The sequence below is a fragment of the Panicum virgatum genome, chromosome 9N (assembly GCF_016808335.1).
Source record: "Panicum virgatum strain AP13 chromosome 9N, P.virgatum_v5, whole genome shotgun sequence".
NCBI classification, from domain to species: Eukaryota; Viridiplantae; Streptophyta; class Magnoliopsida; order Poales; family Poaceae; genus Panicum; species Panicum virgatum.
Window position 1 is genome coordinate 11,453,581 of NC_053153.1, and position 19,874 is coordinate 11,473,454.

The window sequence follows — 19,874 nt, forward strand, 5'->3', positions numbered from 1 at the left end:
AAAAGTCCCCAGGGTTATGCAGGCTGCTCCCAACGCGGGCCTGGTGGGCCTTACCAGAGAGGCTTATTTTGGTCTGGAAAAGGTCCATATCGACTCATTCTCCTTCCTCCTCACTATATGAAACTACTCCAATCGACCTCCACGGAAAAAGAGTTCAAACAAAAAGGAAACCTCCTTGGAAACCGGCTGCTTTCCTCCGTCCTGATTTTGGCCTCCATAAAACCCAAAGCATGCCAAGCAAATTTCTAAAACCAGTCTTAATGTATGGTTTTATTGCACAGTACCTAAAGCAACTACTAGATAATCGAGCCGAATAAGTGCTATGGGGAAGAAACTCGTATCATATCTCATAAAACTCTTCATTCTCTCATTATAAATATAGACACATCAGCAAAATTAAATACATATAAAACTCTCATGGAACTTCACAGGCAGTCATAACCCTCCAATTCAGCTAGTGTCCATAGAATACCATATAAGCAAATATCCAATGTGGCAAGCATATTAATAAGGAGACCCTGGATTATCAATACTGGTTTAGTACTGTTCTTAAGATAATATGTAATAATCAATGCTTCGAGATGATTTCCAAACTATACACTTTCTTTATAAGCGGGAGTAATTCTCGATGAAAAAAAAATACTTCGAGACGATATATACGAAGAAAAATAGTGAGTGGCACGGAACAAACCAAGGACATAAAAACCTTCGAGGTTCCATTTCAGATAATTAGTATGCACAAAGCACGAGTGAACAGACAGTGATTCATATCAATAGCGAACATGGGACGGGCAGACAAAGTGTTGGGGTCATCTCGTATTAGAAAGCATTCAATTTTACATCTCTACAGCTAGAATGGAACAGATATACAATATCAAAAAAACAAAAAGAAAAAGAAAGGTGAAAAATGCTAATACAATTTAGAGCATCTGAAGAAAGTATTAAAATGCTCCGGAGCATCATTCGTATGTTCTCTTCCTTTTCAGGATCGTTGGAGCGACAGCAACTGATCCAATAAGGAATAGAACTACCAATGTCCTGAAGTCATACAACTCTCTAACTGATTTCAGATCGCCTAGGGCTCTACCAGCCTGCACGACAATGGCAAAAAATCATTAGCAAGTATGAACTCTCCTTCAGGAGGAAAGAAAACGACCCAAAAATGATCTCAGAAGCAAGCAACAAAACAGTCCGCACAAACAGATCAACCTACAAGTCTAGCTTAAAACAAAGGTATGTGCCATTGTTTCAGTACAATGCATTAAAGGTTTGATACTACACATTAAATCTTGTGTCAAAAAGTGTCATTGTTTCGATACAATACATTAAAGTTTGATATTCCCTCCGTTCCAAAATGTAGGTAGTTTTGACTTTTATAGGCTCATAGATTTTGTTATGTACCTAGACACACATTATATCTAGGTGCATAGCAAACACTATGAACCTAAAAATCCAAAACGACATACATTTTGGAACGAAGGGAGTACTGCACAGTAAAATCTTGTGTCTAGTAATAAGAAATTTCTATTCAGATTCAAAGAATGAGATAAATAACTGTCTATTGGAGGTAGAGGTTAGCATAATGTAGATACTTTCAGTGGGCTGAAACTCAGGTAAGGGTTAAAAAAGTAACCTTCAGCACTTAACAAAATCTCTTTACTAGTAATATATAGGACTAAGAGAATAACTGTGTGGGCTGGCTGATATGGATCGAGTAAAAACAAGTTCTTGAGGTTATTTGGAATTGACAATGGGTTATAGGCAAGTGTTCCTCTGGCCACCCCATGATGAATCTTTGCTCATCGAGCTTCCACTAAACCCAAAAGATCTCAGAGATATTGAAGGCTTGAAGCCATCTGCACAGACATGCCTATGCAATTCATGGCACACGACACGATGCCTTGCACATGAAACTTGAGCAAAAGAAAATGCCATACTATTTAGAACGATAAACATTCTGTGATATTTGTCACTCTAGATAGATGTTTTACTCAAGTCCATTTTTCAAGTGACCTCATAACATACAACATGGAAGCTTCAGATAACTGACTCAATCTAATAAAAAATGAGAAACAATTATACCATATGACCAATCAGTTATTAAAGATGTTTACCTTTACAGTAATATAGGATGCTGGAATGAGGCCCACTAGTGTTGCAGCAAAGAAAATGTGGAAAGGTATGTCAACAATTGGTGATGCCATATTTATGAATGTGTTGGGTAAAGTTGGTGTTATTCTCAGAAAAAGCATATAGTTCAACAGCTTTTCTTTCCTCTTAGCAATCTGCATAAAAAAATAATGGTACATGAAGCAAGCTATTTTCGTCTGGAACAAAGATATTGCTGAACTTTGCCATTTGCGAGAAGGATATCAAGAAAATGTTAGCAGGCAGAGCAGAAAAATACCTCTGACTGAAAATATCTCAATTTTTCAGGCCACAACCAACTAACTAAGGGTCTACCAATCAACTTGGAGACAAAATAGCAAGATGATGCACCAGCTGTGCCAGTGAAGACGACCAAAATGCCACCTTTGATCACTCCAAAAAGGGCCCCGGCAAGCAACGACATGAATATTGTTCCGGGGATCATGAATGTCTGCATGAATATGTATATGGAGCAATATCCCAATATAAAGTTTGCTTGATAATCTCTGGCATAAACAGCGAGGTTGTCTCTGCAAGTTTAGAGAAACTAATTAGATATGTCGTGTTCGGGTATTTCGTATTCCCACACTATATCCACTCACTTCATTGTTATCATACTCTATAAAGATTGCAGGATGAAAACACTGCATAGTTGTAAATATGAATTGGACGATAGCAAGATTTTTGTGTCATTATCCAATAGTAGCAGGGTCTAGTGAAAATCAACAGACACAAATTGGCTGTGACTATGCATTTAATACCACCTGCACTAAGATTCACAGTTCAGAAATACTATGGTTAAACCAGTACAATTCAGGTGTTCAAATCAGAGAGAATCGGCTATGTACACAGCCTGTACTTTTTAGAAAGACACTGGAGGTAATAATCAGAACATAGAAACACACATCCGTGCGCTAGATTTTGGTAAATACTTGCAATGAATATCATGGCCACATTCTAGTATATGGAAACTGACACAAATTTCTTAGATGCCTAATCATATTGTTAAATTACCAAAAACAAAGGAGTGGTTGCGTTGTTGTAATTGTAATGTAGGGACATAACTGAATGTACTACAATTTGGTGAGCAGTAGGCCGGTTGCAATAGATATGCAAGGGTAAATTCTAATGCATGATGGGAAAAAGGAAGAAGACAAATTGGCAGTCAACTTAAATTGATCTTTATCTTCTTGTCTTGTCAAATTAGTTGTCTGGAGGTCAAATGTCTGTTCTGTTCAGCGAAAGATTGAGTATAATGGACAAAAGAACAGAACTACACTGACTATATTTCAGTCCAACAATCCAAATTGCTTGATTTGGGAAGGTATATATTTCAAATGACTCAGATTTAAATATCTATTTACAAGGTTAAATCATGTTATCTTGATGGAAAATTGCAAAAGAGACATAGCTCGACTCATGTTAGATCCAATATCTTTTATTAGTGTGTAACTCACAAGGTTGAAACTTTTGTATTGAATGCACGACAAATCATAAGGAATATGTACCACACTTAACAGACACAATGGTAAAATGAAAGTATTTACTTTATCCATTATCCAAACTATAAACCGGTAAGGATATGGTAGTCCAAAAAACTATAACATGAGCCAAACACAAATGTGGTAACAACTTCTCAAATAACATGAGCCAAACACAAATGTGGCCAACAGCTTTCATCTTGCTTGGATGGTGGCAAATAGAAGCTTTGAAAATTGAGACACAAGGCCAATATACTTGCAAGCCTCCCCCAAGCTAATTTAAACTGGGAAGAATTATAGTGGTTGTAACAACCCAGTCAAAAAATTTCCAGCAACAAAGCAAACAAGTCGCTGTCCACAACAATGGCCCCAGCAAGAATCGTACAGCCTATGAGCTCATAATCCTGCCTAATTTCTAACGAACTTTTGACTTAGACCAAGTCCCATTGTTTCAGCCGCTGCAAGATCAACCAGAAAGCAACCCTTTCTCGTCCTCTTCTTTGAAATAGTAACCACCATACTGTTTGTTTCTAATTTTCTGAATTCGTATCAACTAAAAACGTGGCTTCAGTTTGCTTTGATTGTACTCTCGATCTCAGGCGGCTCGAAATCCCGCATCTCGATTAAGTTATTGGGACGGGTCACGGGTAAGGATTATGGATTATGGAAACAGCCCAACCCTCAGAATCGGCATCTGGAATCACGCCCAAACTTGCACTAGTAAATCAAAAGGTACCTTGCTTATACGATTTAAACTAGCATCTCAGACACGAAACAGCTTCGATCCGAAGTAAAAGATCGATCAGAGGAGGAGGAAAAAGAGCAGGCGTACGGGGGTTGGCTCACTTGAGGAGGCGGACGTCGGCGAGGCTGCGCGGGAAGCGGAGGATCTGCCCGAACTCGCGCCGTGGCGCGGTGAGGAAGACGCAGAAGATCCCCGCGGTGAAGAGCGCGAGCACGGCCGCGAACGCGAACGCCTCGGACCGCGTCAGCGCGGGGCGCGCCCCGGGGAGCTCCGGCTTGCCCTTCTTCGCGGCCGGCGAGTCGTCGCTGCCGGCGCCGGCGCCAGCGCCCGCCGCCTCGATGTCGCGCCGTGCGAACGGCATCGCCATGGCCGCGGCGCCGGGGCGTGGGAGGCGGGCACCGCGCGGAGGAGGGGGCGGCGGCTGCTGCTGCTGCTGCTGCTGCTGCTTCTGCTGCTGACGCCGGGGCTACGAGGCATGTCTCGGGGGCGGCCTCATGGGGTGGCGGACGAGACGACGACGCCGAGAGACAGGAGCGGGCCGGTGGTGCGGTGCTCTGTGCCGCGTCGTGTTTTCTGTTCGCTATTTTTTTTCTTCTTTTCTTTTCTTTTTTTGGTTGCCGTGTTTGATCCGGTGCGTCGATTGGTAGGGGGCGCTCTGTCCTTTGACTTGCTAATGGGCTAGACTTGGGCCGGGCTGTCTCGTACCCGGGCCCCTCGGTGACGTTTCAATCGACGTGACAGGACTGGACTCCCAACATGCTAACCCATGGTATCTTCCAACAAGTGTACGGTTCGTGCACCGCCGATTCGCCGTTCGAAGATTACTACTAGTCTACTACCATGGCGCCGCCGCCGAGGCCGTGTCTCCCGACGGACTGCCTCTTCCACGTGTTCCTCCGCTTGGACCCGGTCTCCATCGTCCGCTGCGCGGCGGTCTCGAGGCACTGGCGTCGCGCCGTCAACGAGAACTCCTCCGAGATCCGGCGCCACTCGGCTTGCCATGGATCAAAGAACTAGAAGGCAAGCTTGGGATATGGTCGACTTGCCATGGACTGCTGCACATATGGTTGCAGTTTCAGTAACACTTGCTTGCCCACTTGAAACTGACGATCAGAATGCTGTCTGTCAGCATGCAGCTTCATCCTGTTTTGAGCTGTAGCCAAGTGTTCCTTGAGTGCGGTTAATTGAGTCTCGCGAGTTAGCAGGAAGACTGATCAGTAGGGACTGGGAGCATTGTGCCAAGCTCAGCATCATAACCATATAAGGCCTTAAAAGGAGAACAACCCAGAGAAGTATGATAATTGGAATTGTATCATAACTCAGCGAGTGGTAACCAGGACTTCCATTGCTTGGGCGTGTCACTGACTACACACCTCAAATACATCTCCAAACATTGATTGACTCGCTCTGTCTGGCCGTCAGTCTGGGGGTGGTAAGCCGAGCTCATCAACAATTTGGTGTCCACCAGAGAAAATAAAGCATGCCAAAAAGGCACGGGTAAAGATGTTGTCTCTATCAGACACGATTGACTTTGGAAAGCCATGCAGTTTGACTACATTATCCAAGATCACTTTAGCTACTGACTGTGCTGTGAAAGGATGTTTAAGTGGAAGAAAATGACCATATTTGGTAAATCTGTCAACCACCACCGGAATGGTATTACTGCCATCAGAAAGAGGAAGTCCCTTGACGAAATCCATGGACCAATCTGTCCAAGCCCCTTGAGGTATAGGAAGTGGTTGTAGAAGTCTAGCAGGATGAATCAACTCATGCTTGGCCTGTTGGCAAATTTGACATTGTTTCACAAAGTGCTCCACATCTCTTTTCATCCCTTTCCAGTGGAAAAGTTGCTTCAATCTGTGATATGTGGCCTTGCCCCCTGAATGACCCCCAATAGCAGAGGAATGCAGAGCTGCTATTAGTTTGGTTTGTAAAGCTGAGTTGTTGGCAATCCAAACCTTGGATTTGTACTTGATCAACCCATGCTCCAGGGTGTGTCCTTCCTCATCAGGGCTATGCACAGCAAGTATAGTAAGTATGGACTGAGCTTTAGGGTCAGTAACATAAGAATTCAGAACTTCCTGTATCCAAATGGGTTGTACCTCAGATATAGCTTGGAGTGACAACAAGTGCCCAACCCTGGATAAAGCATCTGCTGCCAGATTTTCCTTCCCTTTTCTATAAACCACCTTAAATTGTAATCCCATCAGCCTGGTCATTGCCTTCCTTTGCATGTCAGAATGGAGATTTTGCTCACACGGATAAGAAAGGCTCTTGTGATCTGTTCTGATCAGAACTCTTGTCTTTGCAAGTAGGGTCTCCACTTTTCGATAGCCATAATTAAAGCTAGAAATTAATTCTCATAGATAAACAATTTCCAATGGGCAGGCCCCAATGCCTTACTGAGAAAAGCCACATGCCGATCATTTTGCATCAGGACAACTCCTATTCCTATCTCAGAAGCATCAGTCTCCACCACAAAAGGAACATTGAAGTCAGGCAGTAACAACACTGGGGTGGTGGACATAGCAGTTTTGAGACTGTCAAAAGCATGTTGAGCTTTAGCTGTCCAACAAAACTGCTTTTTCTGCAGCAACTGTGTTAATGGTTTAGCAATTAACCCATAGTGCTTGACAAATTTTCTGTAATATCTTGTCAGTCCTAGGAAGCCCCTTAATTCAGTGACAGTAGTTGGGGTGGGCCATTACAGCATAGCTGCTGTTTTGGCTGGGTCTGTGGCTACTCCTTTATCAGAAATAATGTGGCCAAGGTACTCCAATTGATGTTGGGCAAAAGAACATTTGCTTCTCTTCATAAACAAGTTGTGTTCTCTGAGTTTGGACAGTACTTGAGTAAGATGAGTCACATGAGCTTCCAATGTAGGACTGTAAACCAAGATGTCATCTAGAAAAACCAATACAAACTTCCGCAAGAATGGGCCCAGAATGTCATTCATGATGCACTGAAATGTTGCTGGTGCATTTGTGAGACCAAAAGGCATTACCCTAAACTCAAAATGGCCATGGTGTGTTTTAAAAGCTGTTTTGTGCTCCTCTCCTTTTTTCATCCTCACTTGGTGGTAGCCAGATCTCATGTCTAACTTGGAGAAATAACTGGTGCCTGCTAATTCATCCAATATTTCATCTACTAATGGCATAGGAAACCTATTCTTGATAGTGATATCATTGAGTCTCCTATAGTCTACACAAAACCTCCAACTTCCATCTTTCTTTTGAACTAACAAGACTGGAGATGCATGTGGGCTAGTACTAGGTGTAATAAGACCAGCAGCAAGAAGTTCTCTAACCTGCCTCTCAATTTCATTTTTTGTGTAAAGGAGAATACCTATATGGTCTTGAATTGACAGGAATAGCCTGAGGAAGAATAGGAATGGCATGGTCATATGGCCTCTCTGGAGGAAGACCTTTTGGTTCGGCAAACACATCTTGATATTCAGCCAATAAGTTCTGCACTGGCTCAGGAATATGCTCAGGAGAAGGATCAGATGGTAACACATCCACAGCAGCAAGAGCCCAAACATCATTGCCCACCAGCCATTTTTGCAACCTGTCCACTGGTAACTCCTGCAGTGACATATCCATAGGTTTGACCCCTTGCAAAGTGATAGATAACCCTTTGTGTTCAAAGGACATAGTCTTGTGATCCCAATGATGAGTAATAGGGCTATTGACACTCAGCCAATCAAAACCCAAAATAGCATCATAGGCAGGCATATCCAACACTCTCATAGGAGTGACAAAAGAATAACCCTGTATCCACCATTCCAATCATGGGACACACTTATCAGATATCAAAATATCCCCATTAGCCACTCTAACCTGTTTGGGAGGAGCTGAAACTGGTACTATGCCCACTTTATGAAGAAATGCAGAACTGACAAAAGAGTGGGAACTACCACTATCCACCAAGAGTAAGAATACTTTGTTCTTCACTAGAGACCTCAATTTCATGGCATCACCATGTTCTGTGCCAGCCAAAGCATTCAGAGATAAGTAGTAGAATTCTTCAGCTAGAGCATCCTCCATTTCCAATTGTTTCAGAACCTCATCAGTTAAATTGACATCCAAATCATTAAGAACCAGAGCATTGACTTGATTCTTAAGCTTTTTGGTACATTTAGCGGCATGAGTAGGATCATAGGGCTCTCGACAGTAGAAGCATAGATTGTTGGCCCGGCAGTAATCCCTCAACTGTCTCTCTTTGGTTAGCTTTGAATTGGACACATGTGCTTTCTGATCATACTTGGGAGGAGTAGAAGTGGTTTGCCGAAAAGAGTGAGACGACTTGTGCCCTGGGCTTTTGGTCTTGTCCTGGATGGTTTGCTGTATCTTGGCTAACATCACTGCCTTTTCCATTGTGCCGGGGACTTGCCCTTGAACTGGGTAGCGTATCTCTAGCTTTAATCCTTTGATGAACTGGGAAACAAAGTAGGTATCACCCATACCCAAATCATGCATAGCAACTTGATATTGCAGAGCTTCAAAATCAGAGACATACTCCTCCACTGTACCAGTTTGCTGGAGCTCAAGCAACTCATCTATGGCGTGCTGATAATCATAAGCACCAAACTTCTGCTCGACTGCTTTCATGAGGTCCTTCCATGTGCCTAAACCATGCTTCAACTTGTACACCTGCAGCCATTTTTCAGCATTGTCGTCCATATGCAGAGAAGCTGCAGTAGCCCACATGGACTCCAGAATATTCATCAGTCCAAAGTAATCTTGACACTTATCTTTCCAAATCCGTGGATTCTTGCCATTAAAATGAGGGAAATTCATCTTCGGTGCAAATCCTTTGGCCAACGAGCGATCAGGCGGAGGGTCTCGGTTGGAAGCAAAAGGATTGCGACCATGAGACGCAACGCGAGAGGGACTAGGGTGGCGTGGCCTGAATGGTGGAACAGTGGAAGTTTCTGAAGAAGTAGTACTACCTTGGATCTCCTCTTCTGTGCGCATCTGACGAATGGTTAACTGCGCAACCGCTTGCCCTGTAGTCTCAATTTGCTTAGCTAATGTTTGCTGATCCTTGATCATCTGGTCCAACACTGTCGCAGAGATGTCAACTTTGGCCTCCAACTTGTGTTGCATACAGTCCACCTCTTCTACCTTGGCAAACAACAGATCAAAATTCTCTGCAATGCTGTCCCAATGTTCCTTATCTAGTGTTGCTTGCTCCTCCATGGCAGTCAACAGAATCTGGGTTTGAGCGGAAGGCTTAGGGGGAGCTGTGGCGTCTGCACCTCAAGCGAGTGGACAACGATCCAGATTGAAGAAACCTCGGCAACCACACAAGGCCCAAATCGAGTCGTACAAGCCGAAGGAATCCAGCAAACACTCACCGAGATCCCCGAGCGTACGCCGAGATGTTCGTTGTCGCGCCCGTCCGTGAAACCCGAGCGATCTCCACCACCGGGATGGAAGTGTGATCCGCAGCAAATCCCCAACTCGTCCCGGTCGCGAACGCCGACCAAGGACAAGTGCGATCGCCCACTACAACCTAAGCGGCGCGACAGAAAGTTGGTGGTCGGCGGCGCCGGGAGGGCTAACCGTCTATTTGCGATGGCCGACGCCGACTGGAAGTCGGTAGGCGGGGCGTGGACGCCGGAATCGGAGCGATTCACGGCGGAGCAGGTCGAGGTCGCCGGAATGGCTGCTCGGACCGAGAAAAAGGAGATCGGTGGTGACGAACGGGGCGGAAGCGGCCGAGGAACACCGAATCTGATACCAACTGTAACAACCCGTGGCCGTCGGCGATCGCCGGGCGTGAGCAAATCACAGGAAGCACACAGAGATCGGTAGGAGGACAGGCGGCGGACCCTGAACCCCCAGTTCAACTTGTTTCTCAAGAAGATCAATCGTGTTCCAGATACAAAGCAGCTTCGCCTATGGGTTTGAGACGCTGACCACCCGGGTCCACCATTACATTCACCGAATGAAATGAAAACTACGCTATTCTAATGACACATCGATGGCGCCTTGCCGGTTCCCGCCTCCTCCGCAGTGAGCGTGACATGGGCTCGTCCATTACGTCTTGCACTCGTGCCATGGCGCCCAGCCCAACTCTTTCCAAGTGGTCGCCATGGAACTCAGCCGCGAAGGCATCCGGTCTCTCCAGAACTACTCCTCGGAGACCGGTGCCTGGGGCCCTGTAATGTCCCGCCTCCCCGAGCTAGGCCCGCTTACATCTGACAGCTTATCTTGGACATAGACTACCCTCACAGACCAACACAAGTCTTTTCTGCGCACTTTGTCCTCACTCGTGCGCATCCGGGAAAAGTTTCCGATCGGCCACCCATCCCGAAATTGCTAAATTCTATCAATCCTATTAAGCCCTTGGGCTGGGGTGTCACATACTCACCCCCTTATGAGACTGACGTCCTCGTCGGTCAATCCCAAGCCAGGAACGTCCTCACGTCCATACGTCCAGTGCCAACGGTCCCTGTGCGACGTCCGTGCGTCCTGTGCCAACGGCGCATCCCAGATGCCCGCGCACTGACCCGGCACGCGCCCGTCCACATGCCCGTGCACTTACGCCCGTACGTGCCCGTGGAACTGCGAGAGTCGGCTCTGATACCATCTGTAACGTCCCGCCTCCCCGAGCCGGGCCCGCTTACATCTGGCAGCTTATCTAGGACATAGACTACCCTCACAGACCAACCCAAGTCTTTTCTGCGCACTTTGTCCTCACTCGTGCGCACCCGGGAAAAGTTCCCGGTCGGTCACCCATCTCGAAATTACTCCAGGCCAAGCACGCTTAACTTTGGAGTTCTTTCGGGATCGATTTCCGAAAAAGAAGATGCAACTTGTTGGCATGAGTATTCTATCAATCCTATTAAGCCCTTGGGCTGGGGGTGTCACAGGCCCGGTTCTCCATCCCGGCGCCGACGACCTCAGGTTTCCCTGCCCGTCGGACTACCGTGCCGCCCCACTGGTGTGCCAGGGCTCCATCCACTGGCTATGCAGCATCAGCAATAATGCGCCGGATTACTCACCCGGTGGCGGTGATCAACAATACTTGACGCACACCATCGCGGTGGACGTAACCACCGGCCCAGCAAGGATGATGAGGCTACCAAAGCAGTGCTCGATGTGCAACGAAGATGTATCCGGCAAGAAGAAGCTCATGCTGGCTACGTCCGAGGATGACCGGATATCTCTCGTGCGGAGAGAGGAGGCGAGCTTGGAGGTGTCAGTCTGGTTGTACGTGGGAGATCACGGCGGCGGCGGCGGGCCGGAGAAGAGGTGGCTGTTGCGGCGATCCATCGACATCCGAAAGCTCATCGAAGATGCAGGATTGTCGCGTTTTCGACTAGGTTGCAAAGATTGGGAGATGCTGGAGATCAGGTTAGAGTGGTTTTGCCCAAGGAGCCGAAGCATGATTCTCTGGATTCCGTACCTTGGATTGCTCGTCCTTGATCCGGAGGGCAAGCGAATACAAATAGCCGTAGACAATAGCCATGGGCACATCTGGCCTTACGAGATAGACTTGACACTTTGCTTATGTTCCATGAAAACATTCTAGTTACCTTTTTCAAAGCTTTTTGTATTACGCCTGAATAAAGTCTCAGAACCTTTTTTTTTATTGAGCCGGACTATTAATCGTTCGCTGAAATACAAAAGAAAAAGAATTTAATTAGCCACCTCTTAAGGGCAATCATAACCATATGTTCACGAGTAGTGTCTATTGCTATTTCATCAAGACACCTCGTACGTACACTATACGACTTATGATGTCTTAGTATGGGTTTGTATTAAACTTATTATGTCTTCTCCACCTATCATATTTATTCTCCATTTATTATAAAGACACCACATCACTCTCAATGCACAATTTAATAGTGTCTAGTGCATAGGTTCTTGTATCGATAATACTGGATCTTGCATGAGATCTGGTTTTTCCCTCTCTCCACTATCTTATTTTTTATGGTACCATATAAACTAAAAGCCCCATGTGACGGTATATTTAATATACAATGCTTCAATACATACATTTAAATGGGCATAGAGACATATGCATATCATTCTCAATGGGATTTGAAAGTCGAGAATGCTAAGGATAGAACGTCCGATCTGTCGAATGCCCTAACCACCGTCCAAATCGCCCCTCCCCACGATGTGCAATCTCTCTCTCTCAGGCTCGAGTGTCGGGTGCTCCCCCACGTAGGGGCGATCCGCGCCGACCACCGTGACCCCACGGCTTCCCCCGTGTTGGTCACCGAAGGAGCTCCGGGCAGCAGCCATGAGGCAGCTCCGGTCGGCAAGTAGTAGGCGGGATGCATGCGGTGGGGGCTGGGCCGCCGCTCCCCGCGCCTTCCCTATCCCAGTCGCCTCTCCCCCACCAGAGCCGAGCCCCTCCGACCGCCGGAGGAGCTTCTGGTGGTGGTCATGGCGAACAGCTTTGGGTGGTTGTAGAGGAGCGAAGGCTGTGGCAGGGGAGCATGGGTGGTCATATTGCAATAGGTATCTCATGATGCTGCAGTAGGGATTTTGAGATATTGCAATGGTATCTCATGGTAGATATTTGATGTTGCAATTATTCTTTGAAGATGTTGCAATTATAATTTTTTGGATGTTGCAAAAATTTTCCTCTTGCTATTGATGAATATTGCAAGAAACATGGTGCGAATGTTGCGGTGGGACTTTTATCCTGGATTCGATTGCAGAGGTGTATTTGATGCACATTTTGAATGTTGCACAAGTTGACTTTTCTCTATTGCAGATGTTTTTTCATATGTTACAGATGATATTTTTCATGTTACAGTGGGGTGACAGAACGTCTGGGACTTCCGTTTGAAAGTATAAGATCTTATTTTGGTTGCTACTAAAGGATAGACATAGTACAAGAGACATATGAGAAGAAGAAACATGTCTATCCTAGATTATAATTGTGTTAACTGTGCCTCACTTGCTGTTGAAACTAGAGAATATCTGCTCGTTACTTGTGATTTTGCAAAGCAATGTTGGTCAACGTTGGGCTTAAACAATATAGGAAAAAGTCCACTTTTGACCCCTCTACTATTGGATTTGTCCAACTTTGACCCCCGACTACAAACCGGGCACAATGAACACCCAAACTTTCAAAACCAGGGTCTTGTTTAAATGTAAAAACTTTACACCGTAAATGTCACATGAATATGACGGCACACATTTGAAGTATTAAACATTGACTAATTACAAAATAAATTATAGATCTTGTCTGCAAACTATGAGACAAATCTAATGAATCTAATAATTTTATCATTAGAGCACATGTTTACTGTAGCAATTTAGTGTATAATCATGGTTTAATTATGCTCATTAGATTCGTCTCATAATTTATAAGCAAACTATGTAATTAGTTTTTTATTTCGTCTAGATTTAATACTCCATGCATGTGCCGCACACATTTGATGTAATAGTTTTGAAATATTAAATTTTGCATCCAAACAAAACCTCAGTGTCCAACTATTGCATTATTGACGATTATGTGTCCAAAAGTTTTTCCCTGGATTCACTGGTTACTGCCTCTTGTAAAAAAAATCTATAACATTGTTGACTACTGATGGATTTTTGAGGTTTGACTTTTGACTTTTATTTTTTTATTGAAATAAATCTATAAATATGATAAATGTATGAGGCTAAAAAAGTATTTTCAAAATAAATCTACATGTATGAATTTTAAATTTTCAAACTAAATATTTAAATTTATTACCACTTGAAGTTTCAAAAGTTTTTCCAAGCCGTATTCATAATATCAAGTATTTGTAACTGAAGAGATTACAAAAGCTCAGCAAAAGCTAAGTTTATACGGAAAGCTTAGTTTTTTTAAATTTTTTGTAGTTTTTGAGCCTAGAAAGTTAAATAATTGTCCAAAAGTTATTATGGGATTTTCACGAGTAAAAAGCCAGCAATAGCTTTTAAGAAAAGCTCCAAAAGCCGGTGCTCACAAAAATCCTAAATTCTAAATTTCTTTTGGCTACGAATTTGAAGGTCAACAAGCTCCAGAAGCTGCTTCTCAATAAATAGACCCTAACTTCTAAACGGATTCTAAGTTTCTTTTGGCCATGAATTTGAAGGCCCTCCAGCATTTTCAGCAAATAAATACTACTCTGGTCATGCCTCTTGCTTCTCCCTGTGGTTGTGTCCCATATGGGGCATCGGGCTCGGGCATAGACGCACCTGGCACCCTAACACCTTCCCAAGTTGCAAACACCACCTTCTCTCCCGGCTCCCGTCACGCAAGAAAGCTAAAGAAAATGGGAAAGAAGTTGATGTCTAGAAGGGGGGAGCACCTCCTCCCGCCCGAAAGCTTCACCACCGCGGCAATTGTGGTCACCACCGCCATGGTCTTCACCCAGTGCTCCTCCAATGCCTTCGTCATCGATGCGTCGGCGTCCTCCGATGCCTTCATTGTGCCCCCGCCGACGTCCTCCCTCGTCACCACGGTGGGGTCATGCCCCAATGCAGCCGCCATCGCTTTCCACTTCGGCCAATGAGGTTAGAATCCCCTAACTCAGTGTAACATTAAGTGTTTCTTGAATTTGCGTGTCCCCCCAGCATTTCTTGATTTTGGGGGAATAATTTCTTCTTACTTGAGTTAGAGGCTAATTTCTACTATGTAAGAACTTGAGTAAAGTGCATCCATCATACGTGAAGTTGCATTGTTGTTTCACTTTGATCCAACAAGTTGCAAACTTAGCAATACGACACATAAAGTTGCAAGATACGGTGACATATGGTCCAAGATTGTGTAGTTGATGAGATTTTTAGCCACCGTGTGTGTTGAAGTGGAGGGCTTGAGAGGTTGTGGGTCACGTATGATGCCTCTACAGCTATATGTTGGGTAACAGACTTGATTATCAACTACAAATATTGTTTCATATATTTATATATTTAATTTTCCCCAACCATTAGCTTCCCTATCTTTTTCTGCAATTCGTTATCTGTTGGGGACTAAAGATTGATATCTATTCCTTTTTTAAAAGAGATTAATATCCGTGGATTCGATTGATATATGTCGTCTCCTACGCGATTGCTTTATATTTTCCCTTCGGGGACAAATACGATCCATTGACCTTCTAGAAGAAAAATCACATTTAATTGGCACAAGCTAGCTACTTCTTGCTATCTTAAGCACTATCAGAAGAGGTAGTCCTAGCATGACGACAATGTTAATAGGTCCAATTAAGGGTTTAGGAATTTCAGTTATGTGGTTTTGGATCTTGTTGGAAGGGACCCTTTTGATTAGAGATGATATTAGCGCGGTTTCTCTGCAACATGTCAATTTTTTATTAGCCTCTCTGCATGCTTCCAACATGCACTTGGATCCTTTCATGTCTTTATTAGCATGCCAAGTTTGTGTCATATGCATTGTTTCCAATTAAGGGTTTAGCAATTTCGGTTATGTGGTTTTGGATATTGTTGGGAGGGACTTTTTGATTAGAGATGATATCAGCGCGGTTTCTCTGCAACATGTCAATCTTTTATTAGCCTCTCTGCATTCTTCCAACTTGCACTTGGATCCTTTCATGTATTTATTAGCATGCCAAGTTTGTGGCATACGGACTGTTGGTATCCTCATTTTCATACAATATCTCTTGCTAACTATGCAGGAGACTGGAACTCCAGTTTTCGATTTTTGTTTGGATGATGAGGAAGACATTCTAGGCAAAGCATGACAAAGAATAAAGGATTATTTTTCTGCTAATCTGGATAAAGGATCCCTGGTAGAGAGGAAGTTAGTAACATAATGTGGTGGATCTACCAATTGCATAGAAGATTCAGTGCATGCTTTATACAGGACGAAGGACTTATATCTAGATAGTATGCTATCTCCAAAAAAAATCTGAAGGAGTATGTGGAATACTCTGGAAGCGCTCACTCGACTGCTTCCTCAAGAGTCCATACATATACATAATAAATACATGGGCTGGGCCTAAAGCCCTCATATACATACATATGGCAATACATATGGCCCAACACTCCCTCTCAAGATGGATAATAGATATCTATTATTCCTATCCTGGTACATACTATATTACAGCCTTTTACTCCTAAACCCTTAGATAGTCTGCTATTTGACCTTCGGAGTTTACATGACTCAATTGTAGTATACCATCATCTATCTTCTCTTTAATAAAGAAGTGATCGATCTCCACATATTTTGTCTGATCATGCTGAACTAGATTATTAGCTATGTTAATAGCTGATTTGTTATCACACCAAAACTTCAAAGGGCCTTTTCTTAGCACATTTAACTCTGATAGGAGGCTCCTCACCCACAACATTTCACTCAAAGTGACATAGCTCTATACTATGCTTCAGCAGTTGAACGGGACACAATTGATTGCTTTTTGCTTCTCCATGATACTAAGTTCCTCCAACAAAAACACAGTAACCAGAGGTCGGTCTTCTATAATCAAGACAGCTTGCCCAATCTGCATCACAATAGCCTTCAACATTTATATGACCACCACTTTTGAACAGGAATCCTTTAAATATCATAGTATTCGATAAACAACATCCAAGTGCCCGCTCTTAGGATCATGCATATACCTGCTAAATGAACCCACTAATATGATAGGCGATGCATAGCTTGACGAAGGATTAATACTGACCGGCGAACTGATGACCTGCCAGTTTTCTCTGTCACGTTGGAAGAGGTAGATGCATTTGAAGTCTAGGTCATCTCTCATCAGCACGGTCCCGAAGACGCTCACCGGACCTTGAGATGGAGGGCGTTCAGCGCGAGCTCCAGGTTGTCTCGTTCGGAGTCGGGATCCTGTCCAGCGGCCGCGCGATTCGAGCCGTTGCTGTGAGATCATCAAGAGAGAGGCAAGGCGTCATCTATTTTGGGTCAAAAATCAAGGTGTTCTATGAAGATGCATTTGGTCACGTCGGATCTTCTCCCATTCTTCGTCGTGGTCGAACACGGTAGGGTCGCATGCATAGCCGCCGAATGCGCGGCAGCAGAGGAAGCCCCGCCGCTTGGGGTCGTACAGAGTGGCGTGCTCTTCGCGCACGCCGTGGAGCAGTGTCGCCGTGGCCGTGTCTGCTTCCCACCACGCCGTCGGGCTCGGCGGTCGGCGGCGGCTTCGGCCGCTTTGCCGACCCCTCCTTGCCGTCGTCCTCCGCCGGGCGCAGGACCGCAGCCTGGAGCACCAGCCCCCCTCCCGTTCCACGTCATCTGTTGGCGGATCCAAACTAAAAATGGAGGGGGGACTCAACTACACACTATTCATCTTCAACCTTGAGCTTTCTTCAATGGTAGGGGAAAAATCAAGGGGGCTAGGGGGGCTCCAATGGAGTTTCCGAGAGCAGGGGGCTCGAGCCCCCCAGCCCCCCTGCTGGATCCGCCCCTGCCACCACCACACAAGTGAATCCGTGCACTGACAAAGCGCGTGGAAATCAAACAGATTTGTCGCCAATGCATCTTACAGCGACGTCGCCGGCGGCGACGCGACCGGCCGCCTTCCACTCGCCCCACTCCAGCAGCGGCGGGTCTCTCTGCTCCTGCTGCTGCCCCACACGCCGTCGACGCCGCAGCTGCTGCGCGTACGCGAGCAGCAGAGCCCGGCGGCTGTACCCGCCGGCCGCCTGGCTGGAGATGGCGCGCCACCGCGAGGCCCGATCGCGGGGCCGGTTCCTGGTGCATGGGATGGGCATGGACGGGTTGCCGTGTCGGCCATGCAACGGCGTGCGCCTGCGAGAGAACAGGAACAGTTCAGCCCCGTCGCTGCCACCAGAAGGCGGAAGCGGTAGCTGTTAAACTCAAGCTCGGGTCAATCTCCCGGCACAGAAGAAATCGCAGCAAGTTAATACGAAAGGGACGTGCAAGGCAAGCACCAAGCAGTAATCCGGGGCTCCAATCAGGGGGAGCGAAGACGACTGGTGTCGCGGGGTAATTTGACTGGCGCGGGGGAAAACATGGGATCTCTTGAATGGTCATTGCTGTGGGTAGTTTAATCGGAAAGGAAGCTCTTGGCTGACATCATAACACAGGAACACCAGCTAGCTAGGCGCTGTATTTATTTGGTGTCTCGTCACAAAGCCAAAAAGAAAGAATTCAGAAGAATGTAAAATTGACAAGAAAACACATTAGTAGGCTAGCACAATGCGCTTTGTTTTTTTTGTTTTTTGTCTGATCTGAATTTCTGAAAGGGAGAAGCGATTTTACTCGAAGGTTATCGGATGATTTTTGTCAGTTATCCATATTAATTATTTCTAATTAGTAATCAAACGTTCGAAGTTATTGCAGTGATGGAAAAAAATTTGGAATTAAACATGCCCTCAGTTTTGAAAGATCGAGGCCAGCTCAGATCCAAAATAAACAAGCATATGCTAATTGGGGTAAGCGACGTGCGATTGTTCACGGGAGTAGAAAAGGAGCTGGCTCGGAGAATTCAGAACAGACGGCGATGAGGCGCCGAGACCGGAAGGGAAGAAGGAGGCGTGCGTTGGCGGCCACATGACGCTCGCGCGTCGCGCCAGAATCGCCGTGGTTGTGGGGTGAGCTTGCCGCAGGTGGGAACACATGCGCGTCGCCGTCGCGCACGTAAACAATGCATGCAGCGACCCCGCCGGGGAACGTTTTATTTAAATACGGTCGTCCCCGCCTCCCTCTCGCAAAGGATATTTTGATCAAACCCTTTATTTAGATGCACTAAAAATTTACAAGATTTCTCATTAAATCGAATCTTTGAACGCATGCATAAAATATTAAATATAGATAAACAAAATAACTAATTTACGAGACGAATTTTTTGAGCCTAGTTAACCCATGGTGGGACAATAATTACCAAATACAAACGAAAGTGCTACAGTGCTTTACAGCCAAAATTTTATGCATCTAAACAAGGCATAGTTTCCCAGATTTTATCGTGAATTTTGCTTTGTGAGGTTCCTAAATTTTTTCCTGCGCTATCAGTAACTTCGAAAGTTTGATCACTAATTAGAAGTATTAAATGTAGATAACTGATAAAATCCATTCCCTAACCTCATGTGAAATCACGAAACGAATGTAATGAATCTAATTATACAATGATTAGACAATATTGTGCTACAATAATAATCTCTAATGACAGATTAATTAGGCTTAATAGATTCATTTTGCGATTTTCCGTCCATCATTGTAATTAGTTTTATAATTAATTTATGTTTAATACTCGTAATTAGTGTTGTAAAAAATTTCAATTTTTTTTTGGGTAAACGGGTCCAATCTCCTTTGTTTCCAACAATCTCTGACAGACACAATCCCCACGTGATGTTTTTCCGATCCAAAAAATGGGTCATGGGAGCAGCGGCTGCTGTCGCAGTTCCGAAGCCCGTCCCGGAATTCTTGCCTGCCTCGCCGCGCCGGCAACCGCCGCCGTGCGCCGTGCGCGCCACCAGCCGTTGGCGGCGCGGAGATCAGGCAACGGCCACCGTTCACACACGCGCTCCGCCCCCCACTGACCTCACATCCACGCCAACGGCAGCCATTTAATTTACCCCCGCGCTCTT

The 19,874-nt window shown here is 45.2% G+C and overlaps 1 protein-coding gene and 1 long non-coding RNA gene across 2 annotated transcripts; both read right to left on the reverse strand.

The window, feature by feature from the left end:
- Window positions 1-748: 748 nt before the first annotated feature.
- On the reverse strand, window positions 749-4,957 carry LOC120691820 (uncharacterized membrane protein At4g09580-like). Its single transcript, XM_039975013.1, has 4 exons — window positions 4,476-4,957; window positions 2,408-2,678; window positions 2,115-2,285; window positions 749-1,091 (listed from the first exon to the last, which is right to left on the reverse strand). The coding sequence occupies exons 1-4, from the start codon at window positions 4,739-4,741 to the stop codon at window positions 960-962; spliced, it is 840 nt and encodes a 279-aa protein (XP_039830947.1). The 5' UTR covers window positions 4,742-4,957; the 3' UTR covers window positions 749-959.
- An 11,410-nt stretch (window positions 4,958-16,367) lies between these two features.
- LOC120693522 lies at window positions 16,368-17,554 on the reverse strand. The gene is made up of 2 exons (XR_005683005.1): window positions 17,006-17,554; window positions 16,368-16,928 (listed from the first exon to the last, which is right to left on the reverse strand). It is a non-coding gene; the product is annotated as an uncharacterized LOC120693522 (long non-coding RNA).
- Window positions 17,555-19,874: the final 2,320 nt, after the last annotated feature.